The 16267-nt window shown below is 47.0% G+C and overlaps 1 protein-coding gene across 1 annotated transcript in view; it reads left to right on the top strand.

Annotated features, from left to right (window-relative positions):
• The window catches only part of CCDC150 (coiled-coil domain containing 150), a 257953-nt gene that overhangs the window by 221813 nt on the left and 19873 nt on the right, over positions 1 to 16267 (top strand). Inside the window, exons 23-24 of the mRNA XM_086944366.1 lie at positions 2860 to 3054; positions 9430 to 9498. Of these exons, the coding sequence (XP_086800492.1) occupies positions 2860 to 3054; positions 9430 to 9498 (264 nt within the window). The remainder of the gene's footprint in view (positions 1 to 2859; positions 3055 to 9429; positions 9499 to 16267) is intronic.

The raw sequence follows: 16267 nt of genomic DNA, 5'->3' as shown, positions 1-16267 counted from the left end.
CCACAACTCTGTCTTTGACTCGAGGTGGACTGATAAGAGAGAGAAACGCATCCCTCTGCTGGTGGGTGCAGTTCATTACTCCAACTGCCTGCACTAGGCTGCCCCATGACTTCAGTGCCCTCTACCCTAGGAGTGCCCTCAGGTGGCACTGTGTGTGTGTCTCCTTTATGTGGTACACAGTCAGAGGACCTCTCAGTAGAAGTTGTGCATTGTTACTGATTCTATAATATGGCATGTGTGTAAAGGCACAGTATTCATTTTTGCCCACGCAAGTGAGAGAACACCATATTGTGATCACGCTGACGCAAAATATGCTACAGCATGGTCCGTATTGTAGACAGGAATGCACAACCATCTTTGGCCCTGTCTATAATACCAAAGGGCCCAAGAAGGAAGCACAGACGCCTGTTGCGCCACCAGGCACTTTCCATAGTACAGGCCCTGCAGGTTTTAAGATGCGAGATTCAGTGGTGTGTCCAAGATGGCGGACGGCTGAGATGTATTTCCTGGTCTCTCCCCCTTCCTGTTCCTCTCACTAGGTCCCGTACCTCTGTGGAGATGGAGCAGCAATTTCTGGAGGTGTCTCAGCTGCGCATTACAGCCGGTGGCTCCGATGCAGAGAGCTCTGCGGAGCGGCCTCTCGTCCTCTCTGGGGACAAACCACATGGGTGGTGCCGACAAGATATGGACTGGCCAGGACAGTGCGGCCACAGCGGAAGTCTGCGGGCGGTGCACAGCTGAGCCCGGTACCTCCCCCCACCTGGTGCATGCACATCGATGGATGAGACTGGAGGCGCTGGACAATTTGACCATGGGGCCCACCGGCACTAGGAGGAGAGGACTTCAACAGACCGCTCTGCTCTCAGTGGTCCCCAAGGTGAGAAGAGCGGGGCAGGCACGCAAGAGTGGCTGAGTTCTCTCTCTCCCTCCCTCCACGCCCACACATAGCGACATTTAAGAATCCACAGAGGCATGGGCGGGGGCCCCCAGGAGCACGGAGACGTGCCTGCAGTACGTGGCATCCGGTGAGGCCCACGCAGGCTGAAGCAGGCCTCAGTCTGGGCTCTGAGTGGGAGGGGAGCATCCCCTCATCAGCGTTTTGAGATTCTCAGAAGAGGGACCTTAGCCTTCACTGTGGGGCTAATTGGTGTGCTAGGTCTGCACTGGGCCCTGGGACATTATTGTGGGACAGTGTGACCCTGCCAAGGATCAGGTCTCTGTGAACTGAGATCTTGGCAGCCTCCCATACCGGAGGCCCTTGATTGGGAGGTACGTCCCCTCCCCTGCAGTGCTGCTCCGGACCTACTGCGCAGCTCTGGCCCTACGCTGACACTCTGGGTCTCCACCACAGGAACCACTATGGTCCACAGTAGAATTGTTGTGCTGCCCCCTCTGCCTCAGGAACTATAGTTAAGGGCAAATACCGGGGGCATTGGCGCCCGGCATGTCCCCGGAAGTGCAGCCTGGAGGCCACTCACTGCGATCTGCAACGAGTGGAAGAGAGCACCTCAAGGAGATTACGTCTCATTTTCCCCGTAGAGTAGAGCAAGGGGCTGCTCCGCACTTCTCTCTGCTCAGGCTCTTACCCTCCAGAGACCCCTGATGGAGGGCCTGGCAGATCCACGACATGTCGTGAATCCAAGGAAAGAAAGATCGCTCCCTCAAATTCTTGTTCGGCAAGCAAGGAGGAACGACAGCCGGGGAGAAGGCAGAGGACAGAGATGGTCCCGTCACAAAGTATTTTCTGGAGGCATTGTTCACATCACTTAGAGTTGATCTCCAGGCCATGAAAACAGACCTAAATGAGGTTCGCGGCTACCTGGGTGACATAGGAAACACAGTGGCTGCAATGGAGGACTGTGAATTGACCAGGAGAGAAGAAATGGAATGGCTCCAAATAGAGGTTCTCCGTCTTAATGAACAACACCTGGATCTACAGGCACACACCGAAGACCTGGAAAACCAGTCACGCAGGAATAATATCCACATACGTGGGTGCCAGCACGGGGTGAGTCTTTGAACCTATGTCACAGCACTCTTTCTACGTATACTGGACTGCCCTGAGGACTCATCACTGCAGGTCGACCGTGTACACAGGGTGGGGCCTCCTAAAAGAATGCGCCTGCTGACATTTTGGGTGTGTCCACGTTTTTCAAAAAAGGAGGCTGTCCTGAATAAAGCAAGAGTCTATGGCTGTGGATAATAGGGCATCTCAATACTCGGAGCTGTGGGCCCTGTTTATTAAAATGTTAGCAACTGTATTCCGGGAACTAACATGTCCAAAATACTTTCAAATTCTACGTCAACTCCCGGAGGGGGTCACAATGTGGTTCTAGGCTGTTCCCTATGAGGCTGACAACCTATGGATTTCACTTAACCTGTTCATGGGAACTGCTTACCAGGACTCTAGGTGTGGAGGAGACGGGGAAGGGTGGGGGAGGAGCGGTGGGTGATCTTTCAGTAGTTTTGCTTCTCCTAATATGTTACCTTTCTCTTTCTTTCCTACTCTCGTTTCTCGGTTATTAAGTTGCTTTCCAATCTGCACAACATTGCCTGCCTCTGGGTTAGCAAGACAGTCTATTTAATACCTATGGTGGAAGGCACTAGTAAGGGATATGTAACTGGTTTAAGTTTAGCCTCACTTCAAACTTTACAGTGACCAGATGATTGGAACATAGAAAATTATACTGACGATTCAATCTAAAATCGAATTTCCAAACTGTACCCTTGATTTCTAGGGCTTTGAAAAAGCTATCCAGGAAAGTAGTCCGGAAAATCTGAAAAATGATAAACACTCATACTCTTATTAGTCACTTGTTCTTATTGTCTGAAGGTAACCTGATGACGTATTTCCTGCAGCTAAAAAAAGCCTTGGAGGACATCACAAGCAAATCTGCAGACCTGTCCAGTGCCAACCGCCTGCTGAGTCAGAAAGTGACTGAAATGGAGAAAGTCCTTGCCGATCAAAGGACCAAACTGAAGAGACAGAAGGCTCAGCTCACAAGTTATAAGGAAGCCAAAACCATCAGCACAGAAGAGGCAGAGAGGCGGAAGGTATGTCTGGTAGAGAGCATATGAGTGTGAAAAGCAACCTGAATTTCAGCATAAACTGTAGCTGTAAACTCTCATGTGCATGATTCCTCAAAGTATATGACCTAGTATAGAGAAAGATTAAACTCCCTAACTCCATTTGTAAGTTTGCACTTTTATTTTGATTATACAGGATGTTGGTCTCCACTGGAAGTCTTTTGTATAATTGTTAATTTTATGTATTTCAAATTTTATTTAATTGTTTGTGTATTCCTCAACCACCAGTTGTCTCATTCCGGGTGTTACAGGATACAAGCAGGGCATCTTTGATCATGTTAGTTTTCAATAGGTGACAAACACTGTCCCCCCTTCACCTCCCTTGTCAATCTACATCCCACTGTGTGTTGTGTCATTTATGCTGATATGGCTTAGAGGTCTTTCTGCATTAGGAAATGTGGTGTGCAGAGTCCCACAGGTGATTGGGATCTCAGCTTCACCAGGAGGAATGAGAAACTGTTAGAACTGCCAGCTAGCCCCTCGAGCTGTACTGTTCCACCCCTGTGTTTTGTCATTGGATTTCTGTTGTGAACTAAAGGTAGTTGTCTAGTTACAAGGATCACACAGGTCTCAGCCAGTATAGAAAGTATTTCTCTTTATTTAAAGGTATGTGTATTTAGGAACATGGAACGCCTCAACAAGAGCAGGACAACCTCCCTAATCAGCCTTTCCCGCTGCTTTTAGGAGAGTTTCCATTCCTCTTGCAAATTAAAATACTCTATGATCCATCATTCATCTCTCCTCTAGGCTGGACAGATGGACTTGGAAAATTACATGAGAGTAGATGTGACACGTGTTCCTCGACTCGGATATATCACAGACAGGTTAGAGCACCACACACATGCCTCTTTGATGGCCAGGGATCTGGTGTCTCTGGAATGTGATTTTCAGATTGAGGACCACAATTCCATTGTCTTTCCCTGGCTTCATCTGATTCGCACTGCCAGAAGAAATTTATACCCAACCTTAGATTAGCTACTATTGTGGTCCTGTCTGTTTTGTAACTCAGACAACTTTCTGCTTGATTGCATGTTCATGGATGAACATGAAGGAGGCACTTATGTATTAGTACTTTCTTTTATTGATGTCCTTCTTTGGTAATTCCATTTTTCTTTTCTTGAGAAAAACAGACAGTACATCAAGGCTGTAACATATTAAAGGAAATATGGATCTAATCGTCCTAAACCGGTTTGTTAATACAAGTTGTTGTAAATTACTGTATTTGCAGATTGTCTGCTTGAGTTCCTAATATGTAGCTTACATTTCAAGCTTTAGTGCATATTTTGGAGACCTGTACTCATAAAGCCTGAAGAGTTCATCATTACAAGTATTATTATTTATGTCCGATATATTGGATCTTCATTTGACATATTGTTTATAATAAATCTTTGATTCCTTGTAGGTTATTTGAACCAACCCTATGTTGAGATAAGAAATGCATCAAGCGGTGTTATAAATTATATTGTTTTATGCGTAGTGATGGAACTGCCTGTTTATCGTCTTGTTCCAGATAAACCTAAGTACTGTTCCTGATAAAATGTGGGAACAGGATAATTAGGACAAATTAGCTTAGATCTCTCATTTGTCTAAGTCTGACATGTAAGAAAGATTTTCCCCAATTAGGCTATAGGGCTGTCCATTCCATCTACAATGTCCTCATTATGGTTCTGGACTATGTATGATGGAAGTGAATTGGAACAAAAGCTATTCTGTTTGGCCCAATTATCGATGGCCTGTGGATGTGGGAGACTGTTTATTTTTCAAAAGTATTCTGAATTGTTTTGAAAATGAGGGATGTGGCGAAGAAAGTGTATTATTACCTCGCCAATGAGAATATCGAAGGAGGAAGTTGCAGGGCTTGGGACGTTGGATGTGTAGAGAGCTGCCCTCTTAAAACGTGTATGTCATCATTCAGAGGGACTGTAGGAGCTATAGGAACTGATGAGTTAGAAATCTGTGGTGCAATAATCTGGGAAGACATTTTTTGACTTTTACATGGAGTGTTGAAAATTGATTAATCCTGGAATGGCAGCTAGGTCATCTTTAGTGGTTGCAAACAGTCCAAAGATGAAGAATACTTTGTTTTTTTTATCCATTGCTCAGTTTTGAATGTTCCTTCAAAACCACATCAACCCCATCATTGTCAATATGCTGCAGCTCAATCAACTGTCCCTTTCTGTGAGCACCACAAAAGTGACCTCTACTTTCAATCTGGAGCCACTAGCCCACCACCTATTCAACTTACCTAACAGACAATTGTGAGGTAAAGATTTAAATCCTTAAGTAATCTGGAGGAAACTTCCCTGGAGCACCCTAATACAGCGGTTTGGACATTGTAGGTAAATACTAGAGCAAGGACGTTGAGAAATCTCTCAATATTGATGGGGAAAGGAGGCTATGTAGATTGTCTGATTACATTCTACATGCACCACTCCAGTTTTAGAAGACTAGAAGCATATCTAGACTTCTTCTTCGGATACATTGTCCCAGGCAGTTCATCTAAGTTCTCTTCTAAGAGTCTATAACATGTCCAAAGCAATCGGTCAATCCATTTCTAATAAAAATCCCTAGCATTGTCCATGAAACCGCATCCAGGGTCGCTTCGTGAGACATTCAAGTAGGCAGTGGTCCCACGGACCACTGCCTACTGTTAAAGAAAGAAAATTAAAAGTTAGCTTTTCATTTTTATTTTTGAAATGCACTCCATTTTACTTCAAGGAAAACAGGTTGAATTTCTGTAAAAACATTGCTTTATTTAAAAAGCAATCGCAGACATGGTGATCTGTTGAACCCAGCAAGCCATCATCCCTGTGATCACAGGCAATTCCCAATAGGTCACAAATTGCGACCTACTTCATGAATATTGATGAGGTAGGTCATTTGCGACCCCTCTGGGAATCGCTAAATGTGTCTGAGACACATTAGTACATCTCATTTTGCAGCCTCTTAATTGCAAGTCGCAAAAAATCGCAGTTAGAGACTCGTAAAGTGAAATGATTATACATTTGACCATTGTTTGGGCATCTGCCAAGCCTTCGATTGCCCGGTGAGTGATGCCCTGTCTCTCTGCTTTATATTAAGGAGCTAGTTACACCCCTCCTAGACACACAAGGCTTTTTTTCTGACGACTGAATGGAATATTTCTTGCTTAGTTAATTAAGACCAATGTAAAATTCAACATCTTACCGTTTACAATAAATCTCCTAAATATAGGGATATAATAATTATGAAAATTACATCAGAGAATGAGAAATGAATAAATCACTTCCTTGTATTCAAACATTACTACAAATATACTAGCGATATAGTAGTATTTTAGTATAGTTCTTTACAAAACTTCAAGGTCAAACATGCCTTTATCATATCTGTGACTGTAGTTCAGCCCTTCACAAGTTCCCCAATACAGCTATGTTTCTTAAGCAAGTCATGAAGGGTGGTCATAAATGTAATAAATTTAGTTGCCATGTGCATGCCTTTGCTGTTGAAACATTGTTCTACGGCCACTTTGCACTGTAGAATATTTAATCTGCAAAAATGGTGCCTTAAAAACAGCTTTCTTTCTCCAGAAACACCTGGACGTATACAAATTAAGTGACACATGGTTTCCTTATTATGGATACAGACTCTACAGCTGCTATCTGAGATTTAATTTATCCTTTTCAGGTGAAATTCCCCCAGGTTGAATAAATAAAGTTGCAGCTTCAGCTAGTCTACTTTAAGTCCCCTGGGCATGGAGGCTGGGAGATACAGCTTCAGTTTGTTATAAGAATAGAACTCTAAAACCAGAGTGGAATGTCTCTTGAAAGCGAGATTTTCCAGCTCAGTCTGGATTGAGCTTTCTTTCAGCTGCTTTGTGCAAAAACATTTAAAGGACTGGGGGTAGGGCATTTCTCCACCGCACAGGCATGTCTAATGAAACAGTTGCACTGTGCAATGCCCTGGATTGTGGATTGAGTAATTCAGTTGTGTTTCATTTCTGTCCACATGAGTCATTTCAGGATGCTACTGTTTGCACACCTGATTTGAAAGCATGTACCCAATAGTTTAGCTAGTTAGCTACCCAAAGGGTATGACATCTATTATGTGTATGCAGAAATCTACAGGCCAAACGGCGAAAGTTATTAAAGCCGCTCTTTATAAGTAAGCGGTGAAGCGGTGCTGTGAAGGCATCTTTTGGAGGTGGAGATGTACAACTAGTGTGTCGCGTTGTTCAATTCATGGAAGCGGCAGGGGCAAAAGCTCTTGCGTGAAGTGACCAGTCTGCTTAATCTCTGCGCCTTACGGACCCTTAAAGCCAACAGCAAAATCTTTTCTTACTGCTGTTAACAACTAACTGATGATGGAACAGTCCCTCTCTCTCTCTTTGAGAATTTAGCCTTGCTTTCCTAACTTATGGACTGTGTAAACATGTACAGACAACTGCTCTGGGCTTGTTAAAATAATTCAAGAAAGTTTTATATGTTTTATCTAAATGGTTTTAGAATATGAATTCTGCTGCTGCTGCTCTGTGTATGTTAATATAACTCATGATAGTTCTATATGTTTTATTTAAATGGTTTTAGAATTCGAATTTTGTTGCTATTACTTTTTTTTACATGGAATTTGGAAAGCTTTTAATTAACCAAACAATAAAATATTACCTTACCTTACCAATAGTTTAGCATCCATCTCAAACGATTGGTGCAATAGACAAAACTCTAGCCTTAGTTATGTTTGAATGATTGTGGTTGAGAGCCTAAAAGGGGGTCTAAAGCGATTGATTTGTGCCTTTTTTAACCATGTACTTTTTTCCCCGAGATAAGCTTCACTGGTATAATGCAGGCACATATTCTGCTCTGACCACACACAGTATTGTTTCAGTGCTAGGGCCATGTAGCTCTTTTGACAAAGCAAGGCAAATACGAATGAGTGCAATTTTAGTTTGAAAGACAGAAAGTTGTTAAAAACTACCCCGAGTCCAACAAACATTTATAGGCAGGTATAGACCGTTTTTCAAGGGAGGACCTAGTTATTAAATAAAACAAACAACAAGATGATGGATGGAATGCTTAAATTAATCTTAGCCACTGGCGATCGCCCGAGTTGGATTCTAGTCCACCGTTTTCCACTCATCCGGCCACCCTAAGCAAAGGCTTGCCTTATGCAAATCAGAATTCCCCTTGCTCTTGCAGGAATAGCCTCATCTGGCAGCAGGAATAGCCCATCTCGAACTACCATATGAGGCACCCTCCAGAAGGGACCATCAACAACACCAAACCGGTTTCTGCCTAGGTGTGCCTTGTCTGTAGGGTGCAGTGTGTGTCCGGTGATCAACAAGATCCACATTTTGGCATACCAATCACACTTGCGGCATCAACTGCAACAAACAGCAAGGTGATGGTCTGAATAATTGAATTAATCCCAGCCACTAACAATCGCTTATATTCCACCCACCATACCACTCTAGAGAAAGGTCTACCTTATGCATATCAGCACTGACTCTACTCTTCATGGGAACAGTCCGTCCCGAACTCCCAGGCAAGGCCCCCTCCGAAAGGGACCACAAGCTGTCCCAAACTGGTTTTGGCCAGTGGCTGAATGAACTCATGCATTCCATAATCACTTCTTTCGTAATATTGGTTATTAAATTGCCATCTGATCCCAAAAATCAATGCATAAGACACCATGGTGTTTCTCGGCGGGAAGTATTCCTAACATTGCTTTCCTTGCCTATTGAAAACTGTTGCGGGCCTACCGCTGTCCTGTCCAGAAGGATTGTCTCATCTGCTTACTACAGGATTGACGTTGCTTTGCCTCTGAGTTTTGATGGGGATGCTGTTTGGTCATGTAAGGCACTCCCAAAATCTGCAACATAGAGATTAAAAAGCAGGAGTGCCAACACACTCCCCTGTGTTAGACCTCTGTTGGTGGCTAATTTTTTTTTAAGACTGTTTTTATTTCTTAGTTTAAATCAACCTAGATCTCATAGCATGGTTGAGTGGCTCTTTAAGACTCCAATGTGACAACTTAATCCAAAGCATCGCTCTGTTTATTCGGTCAAAAGCAGTCTAGAAACACAATTGTCCGTAAAGGCATATAATCTGCTGTTGATATGTGTCCATTCCACTGGAGTTAAAGCTGTCACTACATCTCTACAAGAAATGGCCTAATCACTGAAGTGTGCTCATAGATTGAGATATGTTGTAAATATGCTAGATTAAATGTTTCCCTTTGAATTGGTCAGTGGGGGGTTATGAGATACAACAACTCATTTGGTGTGAAGCATTATTAAATTGAATAAACATTGCATTTCGCCTTGGAGATAAAGGATTTTGTGACCTGTTACCTTTTTCCCCTCTACAGCAAAATGAGTCAGAGTTGAAGCGGATGGAGTTGTTGAACAAGCAGTATCAGAAGGAAAACCATGAGCAGGTGAGCAAGAGACAATAAGAATGCGCAAGTAAGTGGGTGGGGATCCCACAAAATAAAATCATGAGCAGGAGGTGGCTGATGAGGTGGTGTGGAATATAACACAGAAAGACGGTGGATTAGCAATGGAAGACTGGATCCTGTGGTAAGGGAGGGAGTGGCATTAGTGAGTTAAATGGTGACCAGATTAGGTAGTCCTCGATGTATTTAGAGGCTCGGAGTTTAAAACCCATTCAAATACCCACTCTTTCTTGCACCATTAAGGTTACACTACCTTACAACATTACAAAATGCGTGTGTTGATATTAGCTTTGTCCATCACCCATTATGCACCTGTTCAATATTTCAGAATTTTTCCAGTGATCCCTAGGCAACAGACTGATGAAACTCACTCACTTCTTAACAAAACCATCCCTGGCCCATCCAAACACAATATGTACTGACAGTTACTAAACTACCCTTTCTAGGGAAGCTAATGAATTAAAATCAATGTCTATGTGTACATCTCAGGAGACCATCTGTTGTGTTCCAATCAATCTGGTTTCAGGTCACCATGCATCACAGATGCAACAGAGATGGCCATGTTGGACAGTATGCTGTGCGTTGTCAGTGACTGCAAGCCTCGTCTGGCTCTTCTACTTTTCCTTATGTTGCCTTTGACACAACTGATCTCATGATCTTCCTGCCAGCTCTTTTTGTACGAGTTGGCATTGGTCAGTCAGTCTGCAGTTGACCCTACCACGTTCCTTATAGTAGATGCCAGTTAGTAAAGACGTTTCTTAGTGTCCTAGCCACACCTACTTCAGTTTGGACAGCCACTGGGCTCAGTTATAGCCTTGAATCTCTGCATCCTCTAAGGGAACATCCATTTTCAGTCTATCATTTGTGGATGGTAACCCAACCCTTGTTGAGGATGGCTGCAGATTTTCATCCACAATTTGATGAACTGAATGGACAGTCTCTATCTAAACCTTAATCCAGCAAAAACAAGAGACCTTCTCAGGTTTGGAGACAGCCCATGGGCAATCGTACCTTGATTATTTTTCTCCCTTATCAACTTTTCTTGGTCCACCAGCCAAGTTGTTCAATAGACAAACTACTGACATGAATTCCATCCAGCCTAAATCTAAATATGTTAAAAAATAATATCTGAAAGAGACACGTTAGTGATAGATTACTTACCTTAGAATATCCCCAGGCGTCAGATGGATCCAGAAAGTTTTTGCTTAACAGTACCCCTGCGCATCAGTAGGTGGCGTCCTGCGGCTCCTCGTCCGTCACTGGCGTCGTCCGACCGGGAGGACGTCATGGCGAGTACTTAGGCACCAACCATGCGCACTGACGTCAGTTATTTCTTTTTCGACGCCAGTAAGCTCCGATCCGGATTGAGCACGTACCTTAGTCACTTTTTGACAGCCATTTTGAGACTTTTGTCTCCCCACTTTTTCTCCTGGTGCACGTAGGGATCCCCGGCTTTAAGTCTTGTGGAGCATGTCGCCGAAATGTATTGGTGGCGGACCCCCACGATGTTGGCCTCTACTGCCTGGAGACCGATCACGACTCCCGGGACTGCCGTGACTGTCTTGCCATGGCCTTATGGGAGCGGCGCCGGAGGTTGCTGGAGGTCCAGCATTCGTCACGTTGCTGCTCCAGGTCTAGGGACAATCCCCGGGACCTCTCGAGGGCCCGGAGCAGTCGCTCCTCAGACACCAAGTCTTCACCTTTGGATTCCGGTAATATATAAAAAGATGTCGAAGAAGCGTGTTCACTCTCCGACGTCCCTCCGTCGCTCCTCGGAGGTGGACGAGGGGGACAGGGGCCTCGCCCCTGAGGCTCCTCTGGAGCCTGGGAGTCCCGCGGCCTACCCGCCATACCTGGGTCCATTGGCAACTCCCGAACAGATGCAAGAGTTCCTTGCTGCTATGGACCGCCTTTACAAGCCTCGGCTCACGCCGGCGCGCCTTCGGGCCTGCGGTCCCGTGTCCAGATCCAGCTGGCCCGGCGGCTCCGCCACCGGCTCCAGCCCTGGCGCCACAGGATCCTGTGCCGCTGGCCAGGGACAGACTGATTTGCATATAGCCAGGTTCTGAGCTGGGATGGGGCAGTGAGATAAATAACGGTGATGGATCAAGCCCTGATCTTTGGACTGGGTAAGAGTGGTCTGTTTAACTCAGACACTCTGTTCATCACCACCCCCTTTTCTAAACCTTTTCTAAATCGCTGGCTCCGGCCCCGGCACCATGAGGTGAGGCGTTACCGGTTCCGGCGACACCCTCGGCTCCAGCCCCGGCGCCACCCTCTGCTACAGCCCCGGCGCCGCACTGGGTGCCATTTATCCCACCTTTGCCCCGGTTCCCGAACCATCTTCTTCCGGACTGGGATCCACATTGGGAGCCGGCGCTTTTCCCGACGCCATTCATCATCTCTCCGGCTCCGGCTTTGCAGCCGTAACCGGCCCCCTCTACGCCAGAGGCGGACGACGACTAGGAAGGGTCCAAGGACCTGCTTGCACGGCAATGTATCTTCGAACAAGATTGGGTGGATGACTTGGAGGATGCAGGCGACCTCGATGTCTCCTCTGACCTGGGGTTTGCCTCTCCCCCTCCTACCATGGAAGAGGGTGCCTCCTACACAATGGTGCTCCGTCTGGCTGCGGAGGCCCTCAAGCTTGACCTCCCCACAGTTGCCCTCAAGACCAACCTCCTCACCGAGGTGCTCCAGACGGCGTTTACTTCGTCAAAGATGCTGCTTCCCTTTAATGACGCCCTTACAGAGGTCCTCTAGGGGCACTTGGTCGAGGCCAGCCACTTTGGCCCCAGTGGATATAAAACGTCACCAGACGCCACTGACCTGCGCCCACTGACCCCGCTTTCTTGACCACTCACCCTACGCCTGAGAGCCTGGTCATTCAGGCCTCGATGTCGCAGAGTGCCTTTCCCACGGCCCGCCAGATAAGGACTCTAAAAGGCTGGACCAGTTTGGGAAGCGGTTGTTCTCTTCGGCCAGCCTGGGTCTGCGTTCGGTTAACACCGCCTGCTTGTTGGGCCACTACTCCCACGCGATGTGGGATGCCGCTGCTCAGTTGTTGCCTCAGTGTCCTGAGGAGGTGCAGGCTGTCCTTTCTCATGCAATTGCTGAAGGCAAGTTCACCATTCACTGTGGGTTGGACACTGCCGACTCAGTGGGCAGGGCGATTTCTACGACTGTGGCGTTGGGGCGCCATGCCTGGTTGCGTTCAACTGGGTTCTCACCCGATGTCCAGGGCTCACTCATGGACATGCCTTTTGATGGCACCCACCTGTTTGGCGACAAGGCTGACAGTGCACTGGAGCGCTTTAAGGACTCGCAGGCAGGCTATGGCCAAGTCCTTGGGTCTTTGTACTAAGAACCCGGCCACTCCTGGTTTTTGTTCTTTTCGTGGCCAGGGTTGAGGCGCCCAGGCATGCCCCTCCACCAGGCCTGTACAGAACCAGCCCCAGCGAAGCCGTGGTAGTGGTTTCCACAGGGGCGGGTCGGGGAACCAGCGTGCGGGTCCGTCCACCTCCACCCCCGCTGCTTCCGCCTCCAAGACCTCCTAATCTGAGCTTCAGGGAGCACCCCACACCTGTGGGTGGCAGGATCCACCACCACCTCGCCCGCTGGCGCGACATTACATCAGACAAATGGGTGCTGTAGATAATCTGCCACGGTTACTACCTTCCCTTTCAGTCCCCCCGCCTAGCCATGCCACCTCGGTGCCACCGCATGTAGGGAATCATCATGTGGTTCTTCTCTAACAGGAAGTCGCGGCCCTCTTGGCCAAGGGGGCCATCAAGTGCATTCCAGAAGTAGGGAGTGGTTGTTATTCCCAGAAGGACTATATTGGATCTCTGGGATATCAATCGCTTCCTCCAGAAGGAGAAGTTCAAGATGCTAACTCTGGCTCCGGTCTTGGCTGCCCTCTACCCTGGAGACTGGATGGTAGTGTTGGACTTGCAGGACGCATATTTTCACATCCCCGTCCTGCCGGCCCACCAGCGTTACCTGCAGTTCACGGTAGGCCAGGAGCATTTTCAGTTTACGGTGCTCCCCTTCGACCTTACCAGCGCCCCTCGGGTGTTCACAAAAGTGATGGTGGTGGTCGCAGCTCATCTGCCCAAGTCAGGGGTATCAGTCTTCCCCTACCTCGACGACTGGTTGTTGAAGGCAGGCTCGCCCCAGGTAGTCGTCACCAACCTTCAGACTACGGCCGACCTCCTGCATTTGCTGGGGTTCTCCATCAACGTGCCGAAGTCGCACCTGAGTCCCTCCCAGAAGCTCCCCTTGATCTGAGCGGTTCTGGATTCAACGCAGTTTCGGGTCTATCCTCCCGAACAGCGAGTCTGGGATATTCAGGCTATGATTCCGATCTTTCAGCCTCTATCCCGGGTGTCAGTCAGGATGACCCTCCTGCACCTGGGCCTGATGGCCTCCTGTATCCTGTTGGTGGCAACAAACAGGGCTGGTGGGGTCCTGGACCCTATGTCAGGAGGCTCTGCGCCTCTGGACATGGCTGGAACATCAAGGTATTACCTTAGTGGTTCAACACCTGGCAGGTTCTCTGAACGCCAGGGCAGACAAACTCAGCCGCCGGTGCTTGATGGATCACGAATGGCGTCTGAACTCTGACGTGGCGCAAGGTCTCTTTCAGCAGTGGGGAGAGCCTTGGTTAAATCTTTTCGCCACTGAAGAGAACGCTCAATGTCATCAGTTCTGCACGTTGGAATTTCCAAGGCGGCACTCGCTCTGAGACTCTTTTTGTCTCGAGTGGAGCTGCGATCTATTGTACGCCTTTCCGCCTATACCACTTCTGCCCAGAGTGCTGAAGAAGATCAGGCGCGACCGGGCCCAAGTTATTCTTGTGGCTCCGGACTGGGCTCGAAGAGCATGGTATCCCGAGCTACTCAGTAAGAGCATAGATCCCCCGATCCATCTGCCTTTTCGAGAGTCAGGAGGATCTTCTGTCGCAGCAACAGGGGACGGTGCTCCACCCGAACCTGTCCAGCCTCCACCTCCATTCATGTAGATTGAGCGGCGACAGTTGACGGCTTTCGACCTTCCTCCTGAAGTCTGTAATGTCATTCTGGCATCCAGGCATCCATCCACTAAAATGGTATACGTCTGCTGATGGAACAAATTTGTGGCATGGTGCACAGCAAAGTCTGTGGATCCCCTTTCTGCCCCTCTTTCTGAGGTTCTTCTGTTTATTCTGTCGTTGGCCCGGACGGGCTCTGCTCTGGGCACTATCAAAGGTTATCTTTCTGCCATCTTCACCTTTCTACGGCTTCCTGATCAGCCTTCTTCTTTTAAGTCCCAGGTTGTTAACTGTTTCCTCAAGGGCATTACGCACACGTTTCCTCCCGTGCCTTTCTTAATGCCTCAGTGGGACTTGAATCTTGTCTTGACTTATTTAATCTGTGCTCTCTTTGAGCCCCTTCATAACTGTCCTTTGCGTCTTCTCACCTTAAAGACTTCTTCCCTGTAGCTATCACCTCTGCCAGAAGAGTGAGTGAGCTCCAGGCTCTTTCTTCCAAACCTCCTTTCCTTTCAGTTCATCCGGACAAGAAGTTTTTTTTTGCCAAAGGTTGTCACGCCATCCCACATCAGGCAGACCATCACTTTGCCCACCTTCTTTCCGCCTCCTTCCAGGGAAGAGGAGAGGCTCCACCGAATGGACCCAAAATGTCTGCTTGCTTTCTATCTGCAGCGTACACAACAGTTCTGGGTGGATGATCAACTCTTTGTTGGCTACGTGGGTGCCAAAAAAGGTTGGGCTGTGCACAAACGGACCATTTCTTGGTGGGTCGATCTGTGCATCAAAGCATGTTACTCCTTGGCCAAGAAGGAGCCTCCTGTGGGGCCACGTGCCCATTCGACCAGGGCAACTGCAGCCACTACTGCCTAGAGACGCGGCGTTCCCTTGCAGGCCATTTGTCAGGCAGCTACGTGGGCCTCGCTACACACGTTTACAAAGCACTACTGCTTTGACAGTCCGGTCCGGAGAGACGGCTTCTTTGGCCGTTCTGTGCTCCGTGACTTTCTGGTGTAATCCTGTTCGAAGACCCACCGCCGGGGTTGGTATTGCTGGGGTATCTATTCTAAGGTAAGGAATCTATCACTAACGTGTAATTATAGAATTAAGCCAGCTCCTTCATTCAGTGGCATTTTTTTCTCTCAATTTTTAAATATTTTTGCCATGGGGAACCTCTTAACCTACTCACCCACATATGTTGAGAGTGTTCCCTCCCTATTCCGGAGAAACTTTTCTTCTTGCTTGATAGGCTTATTTCTTTAACCATTTCCCGTGTAGGACAGGTCGGAGGAAACGTCTAAGTAAGTTAGAAACCTCATGATTCGACAAAGCTTTCTGAATATGAAAAATAGTAAAAAAATATATTTTTATCTTATTACTGTCCCCGGGAGCAAGGATTGAATGGAGAGAGACTCTGTTTTGTACTGTAAACTTTTTAAGGGCAGCGGCCAGGCTTAGAGCAACAAAGGGCATTGGGAGAACATAGGTCTCCCGTGATGTCATTCTTTTTATGGTTTTATGAAGGAATTGGCTGAGGGGAGGGTACCTAATTATTTATTTATTGAATATGTATCATGCAGCATTTCGGATTGTTGAATTTTTTTTAAAAAATGTTTTATGTCTTTTACTTGTACTTTTATTATATTTTTTCTATTTCGAATAAAGAAATGTGATGGATTGATTGAATGAAGAGAGAATCATAACATTTCGCTTCCTTTCTAC

Source organism: Lissotriton vulgaris, chromosome 11 (assembly GCF_964263255.1).
Source record: "Lissotriton vulgaris chromosome 11, aLisVul1.2, whole genome shotgun sequence".
In the NCBI taxonomy this organism is placed as follows: domain Eukaryota; kingdom Metazoa; phylum Chordata; class Amphibia; order Caudata; family Salamandridae; genus Lissotriton; species Lissotriton vulgaris.
Note: the sequence above shows the minus strand (reverse complement) of the source record. Positions and strands in the feature narration are given on the sequence as shown.